The following is a 15339-nucleotide window of genomic DNA, read 5'->3' on the forward strand; positions in this document are numbered from 1 at the left end:
CCAATCCAATCCAAACCGAATTATCAATTCGGATCGGATTCGAACTTTAAATCGGATTGAGATTTTTTGGAAATTCGGATTTTCGGATTGGATCGGATTTACCCTAATTGGATCCAATCCAAACCGAAAACCGAATTTTAAAATTAAGCTTGTATAAATATGTATTTCTTTATTTTTTGAAGTTTACCTCAAATACTTACTACTACAAAAAATAAATTAGGGAGACTTTGTATTAATTAATTAATGACTTGATGTGAACTATTTATTTTACTCATTATTTTAAAGACTTTTATTTGTATTAAAGCTTTATTTTTATAATTGTATTAGGAGCTAAAAAATAATGTATTATAATTCGGATATTTGGATCGGATCCAAATAACCGAATTTTAATCCGGATTGGATCAAGAGAGAAATTCGGATCGGATCAGATTGAAAAATTGAAAACCGAATTATATTTCGGATTGGATCGGATTTGGACTAAATCCAAACCGAAAACCGAACGGACACCCCTAAGAATGAGAAGAACATATCAATAGTGGGATAAATTGATTTAGGGCATCCACAATAGAAGAGGTTTGTTCACTTGACACGTCATCATTACACAAACCTCTTCTCTAACAAACCTTTCATCAACAATAGATAAACGTATCTATAGGTTTATATAGGGGACCCACTATCAATACAACTCATTAAATTTATCCATACAACTTTTTTTCCTTAAAAAAAAAAAGAGAGAGAGAGAGAAAAGGTTCAATTTTTCCAACTAAGCAAATACAAACCGGTTTGTCTACACAAACCTCTCCACAACAAACCTCAACCCAACAACAAGAGGTTTGTGAACAAACCTCTAAATTGTTCCCACAAACCTCTTATTGCTATTGCCCTAAATATTTTGTACTGTAGATTGTAGTACAGTACATAATAATTTTGAAGTGTTAAATCGTTCATACCTTCCTAATAGAGTAATAGTGGACTATCCATGGGCCGTGATAATTAACGTTATGGGATCCTACTGTTTTGGGCTTTTGGCCCATAGCATTTTTGAATTAATGTACGTAGTATTTCATTATTCTTGTTTTCAGTAATTATGTACATGGACATTTTTTAGATTTTAAAAGAGCAATCTATCTACTACCTCCGGTCCAATTTACTCGCAACAAACGAATATTTTATGTCTCACAAATAATACCCCTTTGTTGCGAGTAATTTGAATCGGAGGTAGTATATTGAATTAATGATTTTTTTTCCCCTTTGTGTGTGCGAGTGTGTTTTTAGAGAGGCGGATGATTTCCTGAAATCGGGAGGGATGCTCTGACCATTTGACTTATCCCTCATCTTAGTCTCTCATCATTATGAATGTGATATATTTTGTAGGGAAATTATCAATGGTACACCTAAGGTTTGGCCCTTTATCAATGGTACACCAATTTACCTTTTGCTTATCAGCGGTACACCCAAGGTTTTATTTTAGGTTAATCTATAGTAACCCTGACGTTAAATTCAACGTTAATTATAGGTTAATTTTAGGTTAATCTGATGAAAATAAAATGACTAATTTGCCCCCCTACCCCACAAAACATTAAATTGTTCTCTCCAAACTTGAACTACCTAAATTAAAAATACCCTAACTCACTCAGAAGATCATTCATCTTCTTCTTCCTTCTCACTCTCTTCCCTGTTCATTGAAGCGCATTCAACGTTCTTCATTGAAGCGCAGTTCACGTTCTCCATTGTTATTGTATCTACCATTGAAGCAGCTTCAATTCTGAGGTAAGTTGTTTGTATTTGTAATCATCATATCAAATATCCCTAAAATTATGAGATGATTAAATCAAATTTGGTTGCTAATGTATTGCACAACCCTTTAATATTAGGATTCAACTATGAAATTAGAGCTCTTTTCCCTAGGCCCTCTTGCCCTGCCTCAGGGATGAGCCTGAGTTTAGGGTTCCAAAATTATCAGCCTAATTCATAATTGAATCCCTAAAAATATGTAATTTTTTTTTATCCTTATTTGATAATTGAATCAAATTTGCATTTTATCACTGAAAATATGTAATTTTTTGAATGATAAGTGATTTTTGGATCCTTATTTGATAATAGAATCAAATATGTACTTTATCCCTAAAATTATGTGTTTTTTGGATTCTTATTTGATAATTGGATCAAATGTGCAATTTATCCCTAAAATTATTTGTTTTTTGGATCCTTAATTGATAATTGGATCAAAAATTTGATAATTGAATCAAATATGCATTTTATCCCTAAAATTATGTGTTTTTTGGATTCTTATTTGATAATTGGATCAAATGTGCACTTTATCCCTAAAATTATGTGTTTTTTGGATCCTTAATTGATAGTTGGATCAAATATTTGATAATTGAATCAAATATGCATTTTATCCCTAAAATGATGTGTTTATTTGGATCCTTGAATCATTACTTTGAAGAGAAACCATAAAAGATTGAACACTTGACCATGGGCTGCTCAGGCCGCTCGGCACCGGAGTCATTTAGGGTATTCTACAGAATTTGGGGTGAGGACGACGTGAAGGCATATTCGCTTGCAATACCCTCTCATATTCTGAAGCCATTCAGCGATGTTGATGTCTTATCCAACCTCCCTGAACATGACTGTCTTCATCTTAGCAGAAGTGGTGATATAAGCAGTCGGGATATATATCCGGATTACCTCTCTAGTATCCGGGCTCGTCCCGGATTTATGGTTGGCCTTACCCTTAGCAACACTGCTGTTGTTGGCTCTACTCTATATGCCTTGTTTTTCGGGGGTAAGGGTTCCGGGGGTAAGCTCAAGTCCCTCAACCTCGATTCTCCTCATCCCCAATCATGGAAGCAACTCCCTAGCCCTCCCTTTCTCGGACCAGGAGTTCCCGAAATAAAACCTAAACTTGTTTCTCTACGTGGCTGTCTTTACTTATTTTGCAAAGCTAAACCCTTTGGCCAGATTTACAACCCAAATTCCAACTCATGGTCGGTGCTCCATGAGCCTTCGGAGATTGCCGATTCTTCCAAATGTAATATGTGGTTGAGAACCTCCCTTGGGGAATCGCACGGGAAAATTCTGGTCTACGGAGAGGATGTTGTCACTGATTATAAGTCTACTCGCTTTCATGTTTACGACATTGACTCTCATCAATGGACCACCTCTTCCAGTACTTTCCAATTGGATGTTGCTCCACTTGCGGATCCATCTATGCTTGGCAAGGCTGTAGTCAAGAAAGATGATGACACCAGCACTTTTTTCTATTTTATGGGTACTGATGGATTGGTCTATGCTTTTGATTGGCTAAACAAGGAGCTCTTTCACGGCCCTATTGTTGGGTTGGAGCGTGAGGACCTGATTAATAGGTTGAATTCTTCTAATACTTTTTACACTTTCTTTCATATATGGGGGGACCTCTTCTGCTTTCTCTGGTCTACTCATACTCACCCTGAGGAAGTTGATCAATACTCCTACCACCACTTCACTTTCTTAAGGCTTGTCAAGGACTCTAAACCCGGTGATGGTTCGCTCACTGCCTATGTTGTCGGTTGTTTACAAGATACTGTTGATGACTTTTACCAGTGCTTTGATGCTTTGCTTGTCTAAATTCTGGTTAGTATTAACAATCCACTCTTATATAGCATTTCCTTATATTCTTCTAATCCACCGTTATATATTTCCGCTATTCTTTTATGATTTCTCATTTTTTACCTTTTAAAGAATTAGTCACCTCTCTGTTTCCTATCACCTGTCTTTTTAAGGTTGTGTATTTGTGATCTTCTATAATTGATATGTTGGCTGTTTATTTGTTATGTGTTTTTGTCAATTATTTGACTAGCTTTTAGGCTTCAACCAGATCAAACAAAGGGTTAGTTTTGGAATGTACTAATTACTTTGCTAGTTCCCGCACCAGTGCTTGAACCTGTGTTTACTGTTTGCGAAATATTATTTGAAAATATATAACAAAGTCCCCAACTATGGGTGGTCTTCTTTAAAAGGTATCAACTTTTAAATAACTAAGGGTAGTCCTAATTATAATGATTTCTTCTCTAAACAGCCCGGTGTAACCTACTACCCATTGAACCGGTAACTTTATTAATTGAAAAAATTTATTATTTTCACCGGTCCACCAACACCATGTTTCTTCTATCTCCCATCCTTTCCTTCTCTCCATTACTTTCCATCCACAATGCCACCTTGGTATTAGAAATCAGTGTCTCCAGCGCAATCCATTGATGGCTAGTCAATTTATTTCTCTTTAACAAAGCTAACCATCAATTTCTTTGTTCAGAGGCGGGTGTGGTTATTTTGGTGGTGTCTTCATGCTGGGAAAGTGGGTCGGTGGCTTCAAAGAGGTTAGTTTTTGTTGGTGGGGGTGGGTTTTAGACTTTTAGGTGGACTTGTGGTTCATGAAAGACTAAATTAAACTGATCATTATCAGTTAATGGTGGCACAATTGTGGGATCTACGGCTAGTTTGAATGTGGTGATTTTTATGGTGAGAGTGGGTTAGAAGTGGTGGTTTCGTGGTGGGGTGGGTTATACAGTGGTGGTTTGATGGTGGGGTGGGTTTGTCATTTGAGTGGGTTAGACGGTGGTGGTTTCGTGATTTGGTGGGTGAGACGGTGGCTATGGGGTGGGGTAGCAGTGGGTGTTAGTTTTGGTCATTTATTAGGTGGAGAGATAGGGGGAGGAGGCACAATAAAATAATTATTAAATTAGAAATAAAGAAATGAAACCAATGAAACAATGCCACGTGGTCCATTTGACCGGTTTAGTGGGTAAGTTCTGGTCACGGACCGTTCAGAGAAAGTATATGCAATAGTTGGGATTACCCTTAGTTATTCAAAAGTTGGAACCTTTTAAAGAAGGTTGTCCATAGTTGGGACCTTTGTTAATATTTCCAATATTATATGAGTGTCAATGGAAACAAAAGCTTCTCTTTTATATCTTAACCTCTGTCCTACAAATCAAGCTCCCTTTCGATCTATTTATACCTTACAGTATCCCTGAACAGAACATCTATTGGTTTGTCGGCTGTTACAGGTTGCTGAATTGATTTTTGCTTTGACCTTAATGCTTTCTGATTCGGTAGTGTATTTGCTGCCATTTTCTTATGTCTAACCATGCTGACCGGAATATAATTGATAGCGGGATATCATCATCTCTACATATTTCATTGATTGCTTGTTTTCTTTTGTGCTCGTGTTATATATATATATATATATATATATATATATATATTTATATCACTTTTGTGTGCATTCAGACATTGAGTTTAGTGCTTGCTCTCCCTGTAGATTTAATTCGTGGAGAAGAGAGATGAGCAGAGGCCAAGGAAGAAGAAGTGTGCATCTAAGCCCAGAAACAAGGTAGGTGAGAGTTCAGGAACACAAGCTGCCAAGGAGCCAGAAGAAGAGGAAGGCGCACCTTTGTTTTTGGACTTCAAATAAAGTAGCATTTTTATTACTCGTTCCGTCCCTTAATATAAAGCCTCTTTCTAGCATTTATTAATCACATAATAAAGATAAAGAGGCTTTTAATTTAGGGACGGAGGGAGTAGTGAACATTATTAAGTGAAATAAACTTTTATTAAATTAGCTGCATGTATGTAAATGATATTCCCTTGCCCTCTCCTTTCTTTCCTGGAAACAAAAGCATACCTTTTCTATTGAGTGCACATTGCAGTGGAGGGCAAATTCTAATCAAAGTCAAGGCAACAGTGCTTCTGAACTTGGCAAAGCTGGTTGGGGATAGAGCTGGAAGGACCGATGATTGCTGCTCGTCCATGGGAAGCTGAGTACTGTCTCAATCTATCAGCCCTAAAAAGGGGCAAAAAAAGCTTCCAACCAAGATGCTCCTGCTAAATCAGCTTTAGCACACGGTAAGACACCTGGACAAGCCCGAAGATTGTCCTGTCCTGGAGCTGAATAAATAACTGAGCAAAAATCGAACACCAAAGTGCAAGAAAATATGCGTCAATCAGTGTCTTAGATGTGAAATCCACATATTGTCAAGTCGTGTGAAATTTTGAATGGTTTTCATTCGAAAATTGCCTCTGTTATCTTGCTGTTTTATTTTTTCTTATGTTACCTACGGGGGTGGTATGAAAAATGTGTTGCAAACTGATGCTAGATAAGAAGCACATTTATTTTTCTATTTTGCATAGTGTCCATTGGATTTGTAAATGTTGAAGAGATACTATTTATAATGTAAATAGACAAGATTTTTTGGAGAAATTTTGTAGCTGTAATGAATGGACGATTCTGAGTTTTTTGCTCCAGAGTAATATACTACAGGAAACCTTCACTCTCTGTATTTATATGTTAATGGCCTTGATGCGATTACTCTTTTTAAACATGATCGCGATTATGCAACAATACTTTTGTTATACATGAAGGCTTGGCTTATATGCAAGGCTGAGTCTAATTATTGTTAAGCTGAAAGTTACAAAGTATACAGTTCATAATTGCATATTTTTACACACAGTATGTATTCTGTTTTTGTTTTGCAATACAGTTGTTTTTTGTGACAGGATTTCTTACGTATACTGAGTAGTATAGTAAAAAGAAGTAAACCACAGATTGCTAGAAAAAGGAAGATAAATAAGACTGGAACCATGAAATACTAGTATTGCCAGGTTTATGCCAGAAATTAGGCTTCATCACTACAAATGCAGGTAATCGCTGGTACACCATGGATGCTGTCTCTATCAGTCTATCTCTATCATTATACCGGCAGTCAAAGCAAAGACGACGTATTCTCCAAGCTGGTACACCATGGATGCTGTGTCTATCAGTCTATCTCATTGTAATTGGAGGACAAGAATTTTACGTAGATGCTTAAGTGACGGTATTTAAGTGCAAGTACATTTGATGGGTGGGAGTTTACCCACAAGGCCACAATATTCAATCATAACTTCTACGAGCTTGGAGAATTTGATATAAGATGACATATCATGAATAACATAAATCAGGGAAACCAGAAGCAGAATTTATCAAGGATCCTTCAAAAAAAATCAAGGATCTCCAAAGATGCAGATTAAAACAACAGCTCTCTGGATGCACAAGCTTGGAGAATTAATGCACATTTGAAAGTAGCTAAAATTGATGTCATTTTTGAAAGGCTTGCAGATACAGAGCATGCAAGCCAGATATGGTACCGTCTTGGAGCCACCACTCAGAATTAATAGCTAAATCTCCGATGGTGAGACTTGACGGAGTTTTTTGTCGGAGAGAGAGAATATTTTTTGAAAAAGATACCAATAAGTTGGTATCTAAACTTAGCAACTCTATTCTATTTAATTATAGAGAGTTAAAGTTATTAATCGTAAAAGTTTTGCATTGGCAAACGTGATATAAGAAACGGGTCAAGTAAGAAAGAATAGAGAAAGTATCTTATAAGAAGATTGTTTCATATTCTTTGATTTTAGGTTTTGTGTAAATATTCTATTTGTGTCGTAATAATCGCATTACTTTCCTTTTACATTCGTTTCATAATAATTGCAACACTTTCTTATTTGGTAAGGATCCACTATTATTTTTTTTATTATTATTAGTATTATTATTTTTGAATGGCTATTATTTTGTTATTTATATTCTCCCACCAACCCTACTTATACTACTTCGAGCAACATTAGGTGTTACAATTATTACGAAACCGAAAGTGTATGAAAATTGTTGTTTGTTGGGGTAGAAAGGAGATGTGGCGAAGAGGGTGATGAAAGAGGATTGAGACATGGAAAGCATAAACATTCCTGGCAGCAACTACAGAGTACAAACACAATCACAGACATATTAATGCTATTTCAATATTATTATTATTTTTTTTTTTTTTTTTAAAAAATGTAAAATAAAGTACAATAACCAATACAGTGAGATTATATTCTAAATGGTGGGCCCAAAAGAATCTGGGCCGATATCCTTATTGCTTAAATGGTCAAATTATCTAGGCCCAACTATTTCAACATTTTTTTTTTAATTTTTATTTTTTAAAACAAGAAAAGAGCGCGTTGAACAAAATCAACGACCTTTGAATTGTTAAGGCGCTGAAATACGTTAAGACAGTTGCAACTGCTCAACAGCTAGGTCAAAATCATTTGGGTAATTTTCATTGGCCCATTGATTTATTTTTTTTTTAATGAAATTGTCAACACTACTTTTTTTTTTTGAAAGAAAATCCTATAAATTACAATTTATTACTCCAAAATATTGATTAAATTGATAAAATATTCACTTTATAAATTATAATAATAATAATAATAATATATTTAAGGAATAATCAAGAAAAAGTTGAGGAAAATAGGTTTATTTGATCAAGTTGAATGAGATAGTTCGGTTGAGGTTCTAAAGAGATTTTAGCCATCAATGTGATAGGTTCAATCTTACATCAACATCTCTATATCCCTTACGTATCAATATTGAGGTGGATATCACTATTACTAATAAATGGGGTCGATAAGTTTATGCTTTTGGTTTTCTACTTCACATGTACACCCACTAAATTCCAATTGGCAGATGTGTTGCCTTCCAAACCCTAATTAGGACACGTTTTACCCCTAGAAGACCCGATCATTGACCGCATAGCTAGAACCCGACCCATCATGGATTGGTAAGAGGTGCATAGGAGGAATGCTTAATTACACTAATAAATTGGTGATAGTAAGGTAACGATAGTGTTTATTTTTTTTAAAATAATTTGTCTATTGCTAGCACTATGAAGATATTCCTAATACAATCATACACCACAAACTACTTAAAAATGGATCAAAAAATAACTCACATAATCACATTGTATCAAGTATCAACTCTCATGGCCTCATGGGTTCCAATACAAATTATAGTGGGACCAATTACCAAAGAAAACACATAGACAGAACAACTGAACAAGTATGGGGTATGACTAGTAAATAGTGATAAAGTTAGAACTATTAGAAAAGAAAATGTCCCCAATTTTTATTTTTATATTTATTTTTTCCATTTCTTACTCATAGTGGAGCTTTGCCTTTTCTGTTCATTACAAAAATGGACCACAAACCTCATCCATTATAATCTCAATAAAATCTCCTTTCCCATGAACACAAAATATTTAAGGGGGTGGTATGCAGGTTATGAAGATAAGGTAACACAATGGCCACACGTACGAATATGTTTCGACAACGTTGGATCACTTCGTATAGACACATCAAGATATTGATCCCTTTATAGAAAATAAAGATAAACCCTATGATTTTGTGACTTCAATAATAGATCTGTTTGTCGCACTAATTTAGGGTAGGAATGTTGGATCAAGAGGATTTCAAGGCACAACCAAAGCTTAAAAAGAGGTATAAAATACTTGATATTATAAAGAATAGAGATTCACAATGGGATTGGAAATCTATATGCAAATATAAATTCTAAATAGATGTCATTTTTTCAAGGAGACAAAAAGGAAATCAGTGATTTTTTTTCAACACGATTATTTGAGATTACCTATATACTGTCTCGGTAAACTGGTAGCAATGAATATCGCCTTGAAAAAACACGGAAAAATTGCCTAAAACAGAAAATAAAGTGTCCTTGGGGTATTTTTAGTGCTGCACAGTTTGCAGTCAAATTGTTAGAAAAGAAAGTGGAAAAAAAAGGTAATGAAAGAATCAAATAAAGTTATTAACAAAAACGGATACATGCAAGTTGCTATATGAGGAAAACTAGCTTTCCCTGTTCAACTGCAAAAGGCAATAAATAAAGAATATGAGGATGGAAAATAAGGAAATCTAAACATAAAATTTCACAGCTAAAATCTTCAAACTGCTTCAACAGCATACATCTTTAACACAAATGAATTTTGAGTATCCAGTAAACTTATTTTAAAGGGAATCCGAGATGGGTATCCCGCTATTGTTTCACACTATAAATCAAAGAAAGCCTCACAGCATACAATCTGAGGACAATATAACAAAGTAAAAATATACGTAATGAGTACATGAAATTCGACTAGCTAGTCGTTACAGCTTGTTAAAAGAGGGGAAAAAAACGAACAAAAACACTGATCTATATCTGATATACTATCACTCGCTCTCTCAGTTTTAGTGCACTGATAACTATCTCAAATGAAAGTTTTGAGTATATCCCGCAATCTGATTTTACAGCTCAACCAAATACCAAGAACCTAACTTCAAAGGGAAGAAAAAGAAAAAAAGTTCAAGTTTTAAACCTTATCTGGAAAAAAACCTTCTTAACTGCCCTTAACTGAATTTGTATAAAGAGACGAAATCCCTGTTATTATCGTGTGCTGAATTTCCTTATATGCTGAGACATATGAACGAGGGAATGTATAACTCACAATCTTATCACCTGTTTAGCTGGACTTCCTGGATATTCCTAGCAATTACCATCTGCTGTCCAAATCACAGTTTTCTACGCAGCAATTCCTGAGGGAAGTTAAAGAAAAAGAAAACTATTAAATATAAGTTTACATCAAATCTAAATCTAGCCAACAAAAAATCAACTTGGAACACATTTGAGCAATTGTTTCAGAGCATAAATATAAAACCCAGTTAGTCAGAAATACATAGTAGTAAAACAAAATGATTTAAAAAACTGGCATATGAAGAGAGCCAATTCTTCTAGCATTGATGACGCTGAAGGATTTTACAGAATTCTATCATATCTATCGTCTAAACGAAAATCGGAACTTTCAAGCACAAACTTCTAGTTCAGAGACTAACATTCATTCATGAAATTTAAAGGGAGAGGGCTCGAATACTTGCATAGTAGCAAGAGTGACTATTCCTATGTCAAACACAATCACATGCGGCTCCCTCAGACCAGAAAAGGAAGAGTTGTAGTTGATATGGATCAATACAATGCTACCTTATCCCATTGAAACCAAAATGTCACAGAGATGGCACGGCCAATCCCTGACAAGATAATATGACAATAAGTCTCCTCCAGTATCAGGGTGACATTCCTAACCCAGGAGAGCAAGAGACTGACCCATAAAAACCAAACCTTTTGGGTATGACCTAGCCTGCCTGATGTTGAAACTGATTGTTCACTCCACTTACACGACTTAAAAATAATTTTCGGCTTCATGATGCTATCTTACACTGAAGCTAGGAAAATAAAAGAGGACTAAATATATATTCTAGTCTTTTCAGTCAGCCCTAACAAGGAAAGCAATAATATATAAATATCTATTGCTGGATATGGAAAGCAATTATACTGTTGAGGCTGAGTACTTCCAAAAACCTAGTAATATAATCCACAACATTCTAAAGTTATGCATCACTTCTATATTCCAAGTGATGCTATCTTTCACTGAAGCTAGAGAATGCTATAAGATACTTAGTTCACAGCAAAAGATAAAGAAGACAATATTCTTGGACATAGCAAGACAGAAAGAGGGAAGAAAAACTACTCGTATTCTACCCAAATTTTCTTTTAGTTCAATGAAAAGGCTCAGCGATAAAAAGCTACGAGTTTTTTTTAATAAAAGAGAATAAGCATGAAGTTTGTTCAGATATGACACTGCAACTCAAATTTGACCTGAAAGGAGCACAGACAAGGTCAAGTTTTGTGATTGACTGATGAGTGAAATATCAGTTTTATGTGTAAAATCTTTTGGATATTTCCAACAAGGGCACACCAAAATAAAAAAGGCAGGGGAGTCGAGCATTAAGACAACATATAACTATGATCTGGAACAATCATACTTGGCCATTTGATATTAATATCCTACAATCCCCTAAATTTCTAGCATCTTTACAGGCAGCTAACAAAAGTTCAACCTAAATCTAAGCTAGCATATGAATATCCATAATTCAACTCCCTTTGGTAAATACATAAATTGAGAAGCTTATGGAGTGAAGGGAAATTTAAGAAGTTTACCTCTACTTGCTTGTCTACTTGACGCACTATAGTTTCCAATTAGACCCTCAGAAGTTCTTGATGCAATATCTGCGCTGCCTAAACCAAAGCCAAATGAACCAGATCCATCAAGCTCAGGAGAAGTAGAACGCCATGTTGAATCACCATACCCTGACGTACCACGATATAGGTCACCATATGATGTATCAAAACCACCTGTTGATGCTGCAAATGTAGATGGTGGAGCAACATCAGTGTTTTGAGTTCTTCCATAGCCTCCACCGCTCAACCCATAACTTTCACCAAAACCATACCCGAGATTCCCACTGCTATATCCAGAACCATTACCCCCACCTTGGGATGTTGTAGGAGATGTACCCCAATTGGCTCCACTGTTTCCAAACGAGACCCCAAAATTTCCACTACCAGATCCCAGAAATGCACCAGGACTGGGGGGATTTGTAGGATTGTTAAAAGATCCATTTCCCCAGACATTTCTTCCTGTTGAGTTTGCCAACGAATCACCCCTTGTATTACCAACATTATATCCGATTGGAGTGTTGTACCTGTTTGAGTTGCCACTATAATAAGGTCCCAAAACACGACCATAACCCTGGTTGTTGCTGAAATTGGAATTGGCACCGTAGTTAGCACTTAACCCTGGCTCCATATTCATATTCATATTCATACCCATCCCATATCCAGGATTGCCAAATGGTGGAAGCCCAGTTCGACCAGTAACAAGAGGATTAAGTCTACCATATCCAGCAATAGAGTTAAGATTGTAGCCTTGAGCATAGTTGTTAATGAAGTTGCTAGCCCTACTCATGCCATAATTATATCCTACTACAGGGCTGCGACTAGGGCCTGGAGACATCTCTTTAGGTACAGCTCGCTTAACCTCAACCATTTTTCCATTAAGTTCATGGAAAGTTCTATGCAACACCCTATCAACAGCATCTTCTGAATCATAAGTAATGAACCCAAACCCTCTTGGCCTTTGGGTGTTGTGATCATACATTACCACAACATCTGTAATAATACCAAATTGATCAAAGTACTTCTTGAAGTCACTCTCCATCACTGTTGATGCTAAACCTCCTACAAATATCTTTTTGGTACGTCCAGGACCGGGAGATCCTTGGATCATATTATTGTTTCTACTCAGAATTTGCTGATCATCCCTTGGGACTGCTTTCTTTGCTTCAACCTAAGCCAAAAAGGTCAAAGAGAAACAATTTTCATCAAAAATCATGTCAAAGTCAATTGAAACATCTAGTTAGCACGTCTGTACATTACTCATTTCAAGCTACACAAGTCGCAAACTGACTGATCAAACCCGTCGATGCAACTTAGCGAGGCTATAGCAAGTACTAATGTACTAATGTACATAGCATAATTAATCAACACAAGAACTAATGCACAATCTGAAATTACATTATCAAGGTATGCAGAACATCAACAATCACAATCAATCTACTCACTGTTCTGCCGTCGATCATGTGCTTGTCCATCACAACTCTCTCAGCAACAGCAGGATCAGCAAAGACAATAAAACCGAAGCCACGAGCACGACCGGTAATTCGATCCCTCATGATCACAGCCTCCACTACTTCTCCATATTGCCCAAAATACTCCTTAAGCCTACTCTCATCCGTGTCCCATGAGATCCCACCAATGAAAAGCTTACCAAGATCTGATTCCATTTTTTTTTTTCCTTCTTTTTTTTTTCTGCAATTCAATTTCAATAACATCATCATAAACCTCATAAAGGGTTTTCATTTATACCCATCATTACCATAAACTCTAAAATGCAATAAAATTAAGCAATCATATAATGCAAATATCAAAATTCAACCTAAAAATCAAAATTATACAGCTAAATTGACTAATAATAGATCAAAATCATCAAAATTCAAATGCCCAACTCAGGAAATGACCAATTCAATGAAATTAAAGGCAAAAATAAACTAAATCGACAAAAAACCAAAAATAAAATTTAAAAATTTTACCTCTTTTTTTATATGAAATGAGCAGAACCCAGTATAGAATTCTGATCAATGAAAAAGTGGGATATTGCCAATTTAATCCAGGGACATCGGATCGTGTACAAATCAATCTAGGATTCCTGAATCAATGGGGAAATAAATAGAAAATAAATAAACAGAGAAAAACCCAGAATTAATTATGAGAAAAATGGGAAATGAGAGAATTAGAGAGAGAAAACAGACCGATTGAAAGGAAACCCAGATGCGAAAACTAAGATCTAAGAAGAGGAATGATAAGGAAGAAGGAGAAGAGAGGATGAGGTCATCCTCTACAAGGCTCTTTCTTTCTCTCTTTTCTCTTCCCCTTTTTCTATATTTCTTTGGTTTATTCCACCCCTCTTTTTTTTTAATTTTTTTTTTAAATTTTTTATGTTTTATTATTTTCAAATATTGGATTGGAAAAAAAAAATTATAAAAATTGAAATTTAGATCATACACCCGACCCATATAGATTGGTATACCGTTTAAAATAAAAGAATAAATGGAATACAGAATACTCGTAGGTCAATAAGGTCATAAGACTAATAAAAATATGCTTCGTATGTACTTTATCACTTTATTTTAACTTGCAAAGTTTGTTTTTTTTATGCTTATCAATGTATAAATGTGAATTTCTTGAGTATCAATTGGTAAAATTATGAAAAATTACAGAGTATTATTTAAAGAGCATATATGAATTAAACTAATAGGACCTACATAATTTACATGTATAATTTTTTTATTAATTTTAAAAGGGTAACTTATAGTTACATAAAAGTATATGAATATTACACATATTCAAATGATTAAAATTTAATGACGGATGTATCAAATATTCATTCATAGAAGAGCATAAAATAACCTAGAATTTTACTTTTATATGATTAATACAGAATATACAAATTGAAATACATAATAATACAAATTTAATAACGGGGGTATCAAATATTCTTTCATAGAAGAACATAACATGAAATAGCCTAGAATAGTACTTTTATATGATTAAATAATACTTTGTATATAAAAATTAAAAAATAAAATCAACTTATTGGTCTAGCACTCTAGCCTTACAATTCACAAAAGGTGGTATTGAACAACAAAAATATACTATATAAATAGTTGATTTTAAGGGTCAAGCAATCTCAAATTATCGTAGTGTGCAAGAGAATATTTGGAAGGGTCGTGCTAATGCGCCATAGTACTACAGTAGTTGGAAAAAATTATTATGGAAATTACTTACACATTTTATTTTTTAATTAGAAGTATCTTTTTTTTTTTTTTTTTTCTTTGAGAGAAATTAGAAGTATCTTTGTATGATTAAATTAAACAATTATATTACAAATTTACAATACATTATTACGACAATATAATATAACTCCATTACAAAATGTTTTTTAAACAATACGGAATACTAATTTGCTTGTGAGTTTACATAGGTAACTTACAAGTATATAAAAA

At 34.7% G+C, this 15339-nt stretch overlaps 2 protein-coding genes across 4 annotated transcripts; one reads left to right on the forward strand and one right to left on the reverse strand.

Moving 5' to 3' along the window:
- The first annotated feature begins 1702 nt into the window (after positions 1–1702).
- On the forward strand, positions 1703–6241 carry LOC145606055 (uncharacterized). Of its 3 annotated transcripts, none has more exons than XM_081662116.1 (3): positions 1703–1770; positions 2450–3615; positions 5303–6241. In XM_081662116.1, exon 2 carries the CDS (start codon positions 2479–2481, stop codon positions 3607–3609), a length of 1131 nt encoding a protein of 376 aa, XP_081518242.1. In that variant the 5' UTR covers positions 1703–1770; positions 2450–2478; the 3' UTR covers positions 3610–3615; positions 5303–6241. The 3 variants fall into 3 exon arrangements, with proteins under 3 accessions (XP_081518242.1, XP_081518244.1, XP_081518243.1); XM_081662118.1 differs by having other exon boundaries at positions 2492–3615; XM_081662117.1 differs by lacking the exon at positions 1703–1770 and having other exon boundaries at positions 1793–3615.
- Positions 6242–9785: 3544 nt separating this feature from the next.
- On the reverse strand, positions 9786–14257 carry LOC145603746 (heterogeneous nuclear ribonucleoprotein 1-like). Its single transcript, XM_081659723.1, has 5 exons — positions 14086–14257; positions 13867–13982; positions 13339–13585; positions 11876–13064; positions 9786–10416 (listed from the first exon to the last, which is right to left on the reverse strand). Exons 3-5 carry the CDS (start codon positions 13558–13560, stop codon positions 10403–10405), a joined length of 1425 nt encoding a protein of 474 aa, XP_081515849.1. The 5' UTR covers positions 13561–13585; positions 13867–13982; positions 14086–14257; the 3' UTR covers positions 9786–10402.
- Between the last annotated feature and the right edge of the window lie 1082 nt (positions 14258–15339).

The sequence above is a fragment of the Chenopodium album genome, chromosome 22, assembly GCF_948465745.1.
Source record: "Chenopodium album chromosome 22, dcCheAlbu1.1, whole genome shotgun sequence".
NCBI lineage: Eukaryota > Viridiplantae > Streptophyta > Magnoliopsida > Caryophyllales > Amaranthaceae > Chenopodium > Chenopodium album.